General features: G+C 34.2%; 1 protein-coding gene across 1 annotated transcript; it reads right to left on the bottom strand.

Moving 5' to 3' along the window:
- Nucleotides 1-201: 201 nt before the first annotated feature.
- On the bottom strand, nt 202-3,813 carry LOC108377937 (uncharacterized). The gene is made up of 3 exons (XM_017634236.1): nt 3,536-3,813; nt 3,117-3,455; nt 202-445 (listed from the first exon to the last, which is right to left on the bottom strand). The coding sequence occupies exons 1-3, from the start codon at nt 3,584-3,586 to the stop codon at nt 215-217; spliced, it is 621 nt and encodes a 206-aa protein (XP_017489725.1). The 5' UTR covers nt 3,587-3,813; the 3' UTR covers nt 202-214.
- Between the last annotated feature and the right edge of the window lie 2,143 nt (nt 3,814-5,956).

The raw sequence follows: 5,956 nt of genomic DNA on the forward strand, positions 1-5,956 counted from the left end.
AACGGATGATGAAAAGGAAATTCGAGTACTGGCAAACAAAATGTGATACACACACAGGTAGTATATGCCACCAATCTTGTGTATGGATATTGAAAATGTTTTAGAACTACGCAGAAGTTTTTTAGGTGTAATATTTTGGTCCATTTTCTGAAAAATATAAAACGAAATCTCATTAAATTTATCACTCAAAATATGTGTATATATTTTTTTTTATTTAAATTTTATTTATTTCCAAGCCATTCCTCAATTTCTCAAGTTTTTCATCGATTGTCGACTCGACAGCTTTTCCACTCGCCTTGGTCATTTTCCAAAAATATATTGTCACGTCGATTAAAAATTTCTTAGTTGTCTCCTCCAGGCCACTTTCGTTCAAAATTTGCAGGTAGCGGCAATTTGACACACCAGTATCCTTTTCAATATTCAGCAGGAGGGCGCTGTCACTGAACTGAAAGAGAGACGGGGAAAATAAAATCTTATTATTTAGAAAAATGGGAAAAGTATAAAAAGTTGAGTTGAGGGCTCATTCGAATAAACTTAATTTTTTTTTAATTCACTTAAACTGAGCTTAAATTTACCTAGTAGCTTTACCTTCCGCCCAGATAACAATTGGATTCTGGACAACGATAAATTTCCTTCAGTTCGAAATTTAATTTCCGTCGCAAAACTTTCAAGTAAATGCTTTTCAAGAAAGAAAACTTATCGGAAGAAGGCATTCGTAGTTGGCGTCCATTTAGTGATATAGCGACAAAAATTTATATGTAATATCTTCGACTATAGTAGCATCGATTTTGGGTATTAGATGAAAAATAAAAAAAAAAAATTAATCTAAATTTTTTGAGTCTATAGAAGAATCTGAACTTTACCCCCGACGACTTAACCGTCTCCAATCCGGACCAAAATTTATATGTGGTATCTGTCATCGTGATATTATCGATTGAGGGGGTGAGACTGAAAATCATTCATTTGATTTTAAGGACTACCCAAGAACCCATACATACTATTGGTTTCGTTTCTGAAATGAGAATTTTACTTGAAAACAAAAGTAAACAAAAAAAAATGTTCGCTTGCATTTTCTGTGAGCATACATTTTTACCGACGGTTGTTGTTGTTATAATAGCACACAAATTCTCCAGAGTTTAGCGGAATATTGCTGGAGTGACAGGTTTTTGGCGATATATGCATCTGGGTTGTTCCGGTTACATAGAGCCGACTGTCGTAGGAACGGTCGACTCTCTCAGCTTTTGAAGAGTAAAGGTACTGAAACCGAGTTTTCCTCAGCCAAATGAAGATAAAAATTAGACTAAATAAGAAATTATAGATAGAAAAGTTGCATCTACTGAGGCAACATTTTTTTGAAAAGTTGCAATTACTGAGTCACTTTCGTAAACATTTGGGTGCTGGTTTAAGCGAGCTATAGCGTTGGTTGGTTGGCTGCAGTGCTTCATAGTACTACTGCCATACACTTAGCGTGTATTCCGCAATTTTGATGCCCTTTCGTGGGAATGCTATGCGTATCTAGTTTTCTCGGTCGAACCAACTTGATTCCGTGATGAATTTCCCGATGTCGCCCATAGTAGATCTTGATATATCTGCTAGTTGCTGCTGAACGCTTTCCTCGCTGCCCTTCATTTCTCTCAGCACGTCTGCCTATGGGCCAGTAGCCCGCAGCGGTTGCTACAATTCTAAATACTTCTGACCTTGATCTATTAAGCAGTTCTAGTGTCTTCGTCCCGTTATAGTCAAAGCCAGCGTTCTCTAGCTATTTTGCAAGTCCGTATGTCCGACCACCTTCTCATTGCCAGTCCACGACTCCGAGGAGACATCCCAGTGCACAGCATTGGATTTTTTTAAGTAGGCTCCTGCCTTCGCCAATACATCGGCCTTCTCGCTGCCTGCCAATGCAGTTTATTGACACACACTAAAAATAATTATGTTTTACATTTCTTGACTAGCTGGGATTTGGTGATCGGTGATTCTAGTGCTAACAGAGCCGCTTGGCTGTCACAGAGTATATTGTTGCCTTATTTAATCTACCGATGCCTTCCCTAGAACCTTTCGTTTGAAATATGCTTTCTTCTTTCCCTAAACGGGGGGACAAGGAGACGCTGAGTTCCTCGGAGTACACACCTGCCCCCACACCACAGTCCATCTTTCAGCCGTCGGTTTAGAGAGAGATTTAAGATTGTGTTTAACGCTTCTGTCGGGCCGGACCCTTTATTGTGTTTATCGAGTGTTGATTTTACTGTGGGCGTACTGTATTTATATTCTCTGATTTTCTTTTGATTAAAATTTATTATTTTGGTTTTAATCAATTTTATATTTTCGTTTGCAAATATATTTGTAATTTTTTGTAATTTTTTTTTTGTGCTTCTCTTTGATTAAATTTGTTCCTAATTGAATTTTATTCTGATGCTTTATATTTTTTTCATTGTGCTTCTTTGCCTTAGATATCATGTTAAACTAAAATTGATATTTCATTTAAGTTTTTTCACTTTTTTTTTATTAATATTAAGTATGTACGTACATAATTAATTTTTTCTGACTTTATTTTGATTATATGTTATTCCGAAAATTTTAGTTTTAAAGATTTTTTGCCTTATTTATTGATAAATTTCTTGAATTGATTAAATTTTTTCTGTTCGAATTTTTTTTTTATAATTTTAGTCAATTTTTTTTATGAAATTTTTTATAAATATTTTTTGATTGTGCTTTGCTTAATCATGTTAAATTAAAATTGATATTTTATTTAAATTTTTTAACTAAAATTGACATTTTACTCAAAAATTGTATATTTTAGTTTAGCTTTTACTTTGTTTTTAATTTTTTCTCCTTTTTGTTAAATGTTATTCTTATGGCTTTAAATAATTTTTTATATTTTAATTTGAAATATTTTTTTGCCATATTTTTCAAATTTTTGTTTATATTTTTTATTTTAGTAAATTTAGTTAAACTAAGTGAATATTTTATTTGTATCTAGTATTCAAAGTTTTGTTTACTCCAATCTGTATATACATAATACTTTTTTATTTATTTAATTTAGTTAGTTATTTTTTTTTGTTTAATTTCACTCACTTCATTCGTTTCACTGCTATAAATAAATTGCCCGCATCACTCACCTCTATAAACGTATCACGCCACATTTTATCCTTCTCTTGCACCGATTCCGCCAATATTGCTTTCTCCAATCGCTCAATATATGTTTCAATGTCGCCAACACGCTTCGCTGAGGCCGGCAAAATCTTCTTGACCTTGGTGAAATAATCAATTTGCGAACGAAAAAGATTGTTGAGAAAGATTTTGGTTTCATTCAATGCTTCGCGTTCGAATTGTGTACGCGTGGCGTTGCTGATGAAAAAACTGTTTTCCTCGGAGCTTTCAAGGGGTCTCTCTGTAGTGAAGGATTCCACATTTTCAGCGCTGCGCGGTGCAAGTATCGTGTGCGCTGATGTGAGATGCTGCAGCGGGAAAAAAAATTTTAATTTTTTATATATTTTTTTTTTGAATAACTATTTAGCTAAAGTTCACACGTTCATACCTCTGCACTTAGCAAACTCATCAAAACTATTACAACTGTCTGCTGCCTCATTTCTCGTTTCAGTGCTGCCTTTTTCCCAAATTTCACTAATAACTAATTTTCACACATGCAGATGCTTGCAACACCTTTTGCTATTCAATCGCTTTTGAAGATTAATTTTTATTTAAGTATATATTTTTTTGTCTTAAGACAATTGGAAATTGAATGTTACTGATCGCGCTGACAGCTTATCAACTAATACTTGGCGCACTACGAAGCTTACTGAACGGCAGTCACGATGAAGCGGAATTATTTTTCACAGCATTCTACTGATAACGCTGATATTTTTAGTTGCATATTTATGTAGGTACATACATATGTTATTATGTACGAGCTTTTGTTGTTTAAAATGGGTGAAGAATTGAGAAATTAAAACAAATTCATAAAATTATGCTCAACGCAAACAATTTGGCATATATTTTTTTGATAAGCGATTATTTTAGTCGATTGAGATTTCAAGCTGAATGAAATTTATATCTCCTACGTCGTACTATTTAATTTTGTGTCTGATACATTTTGTGCTTATCAGTATTGTCTCCTCATTGTCGCACTTCACGCATGCTGGCATTATTTTCATTCATTACACAAATCACCTCTTTCGCTCATCGATTGGCCACCCTTTAGCGTATTTCCTCGTTCTCTATCTCTTATAAGGGGTACTCACAGTCGTTGAACCCTTTTCAACTAGAAACAGTTGGGAAATGTGTTTTATTATTTCCCTTCCCTACTTCGATAACCATTGTCCGTATTTTTTTACATATGTGTGCTCCTTTCACTCACTCACTCCCTCAACCTGTCTGTCTTTAAATCCTCAACAGTCAACCAGCGCCAATAATTCGCATAGCGTATTTGCTGCAGCCGCCCCCCCACCATCATCATCATTATCTGCCACTTATCAGTGCCAGTGTTCCGTGAACCCTTCGGCGTCGAAGAAAATGTATGCGAGAATTCGCACACATGTCCAACATTTCCAATACAAAGCGAAATTGCAAAGTGGAAGTGGAAAATAAAAAATTAAAAAAAAAAACAGGGGAAAACAGAGCAGAAAAATCCCTGCCATATTGTCAAAAGGGTGGCGCTAGTGAAAAAAGTAGGTGACATAAAAGAAAATAGATAATATAGGAAAGGTTTGTCGTTGAGTGCTTTTTATTCGTCTAACTTTTTATGGTTTTATTTTATTGTACTCTTGTTAAACACAAATACAATTTCCTAAACATTTTCAGAAGTGCTTTCCGCACACGTCTTTGATAACTTCTGACACGTGTGTCAGATGATTTTCGTACTCGTTTCTGGTATAACAATGAGATTTTAAATGTTTTCATGAGCAAAAAACTTGGGTGGCATAAAAAAATACTCGCTCATACGATATCTACACGGATTAATGTATAATTTTAGAAGTTTCTGCAGCTTTTTTGACATATGTATGTAGATTTATAATTATACGCGCCTGCGATGATTTCTCCCTTAAAAAGCTATTTAGCAATTTGTGTAGGTATTGGGTACTAAGCTATGAAAATGATAATGGAGAAATTTCATCACGTAAATTTTCCGAGAAAATTCGTTTTTCATTTTCTTTAATTTTACCGCGTATAACTAACCATAACTTGGAATTTCCATACGTCTTTCTGATTACTTAGTATCTTTTTAGTTAACATTTTATTTTTTTTTCCAAAAATTTTAATTCGCTTGAGGCCGTTTTTAATGAGAAATTAATGTGAATAAACATCAATAGTTCAAAAATGGTAGAAGTTATAGCTGCTTTTTCGAATTCTTCATCCCGATCGCTGGGATATGAACCAGAGACTTCGGATTGCAAAGCCAGTGGTCTACCCATTGAGCCACATAAGTTTGCCACATAAACTGCTATTGCTTCTTCCCCTTTTTTAACCGACTTCCAAAAAAGGAGGAGGTTATCAGTTCGTCGGAATATTTTTGATTTAATTTTTTAAAATTTTTATTTTTTTATGTATGTTACCGCATAACTTTGGACCACGTCAACCGATTTCGATAATTCTCAGAGCTGGTCCCATACTAATCTGGTTTAGATCCGATCATTGGATCGTGAAAAAATTAACGGTACTCCTAAATTTTTATATGAGAATTGAAGTCGGTTTTGTTTTTTGCTTAAAAATTACTTGTTATGATAAAAGATCGTTGATAAAAATTTCATCGCAATCAGAGAGGAAAAAATATACCACTCATAAAAAATTTCGATTTTGAACAAAAACTCCAAAATTGTTTATGGTAATTACACCTATTCCTAAAGGGTCTATCCTATGGCGGTTATAGAATTTTAAACCTGCGAACTACGTTTTTGTGTGCTTAGTTGAGACTTTGATATTCTTTATCAGGGACGTGAACCGGTTTTGAACCGAACCGGTT

The sequence above is a fragment of the Rhagoletis zephyria genome, unplaced genomic scaffold (genome assembly GCF_001687245.7).
Source record: "Rhagoletis zephyria isolate East Lansing unplaced genomic scaffold, Rhagoletis_zephyria_1.1 Rzeph_scaffold_13021, whole genome shotgun sequence".
Taxonomy (NCBI): domain Eukaryota; kingdom Metazoa; phylum Arthropoda; class Insecta; order Diptera; family Tephritidae; genus Rhagoletis; species Rhagoletis zephyria.

Bases quoted from the DNA above. Each gene is read 5' to 3' on its own strand.
- LOC108377937 (XM_017634236.1), bottom strand. From the start codon at position 3,586: ATGAGGCAGCAGACAGTTGTAATAGTTTTGATGAGTTTGCTAAGTGCA. The intron at 3,456-3,535 runs GTATGAACGTGT...TTCCCGCTGCAG, and splicing joins TGAGTTTGCTAAGTGCAGAG to CATCTCACATCAGCGCACAC. The intron at 446-3,116 runs GTGAGTGATGCG...TCTCTCTTTCAG, and splicing joins GGCGTGATACGTTTATAGAG to TTCAGTGACAGCGCCCTCCT.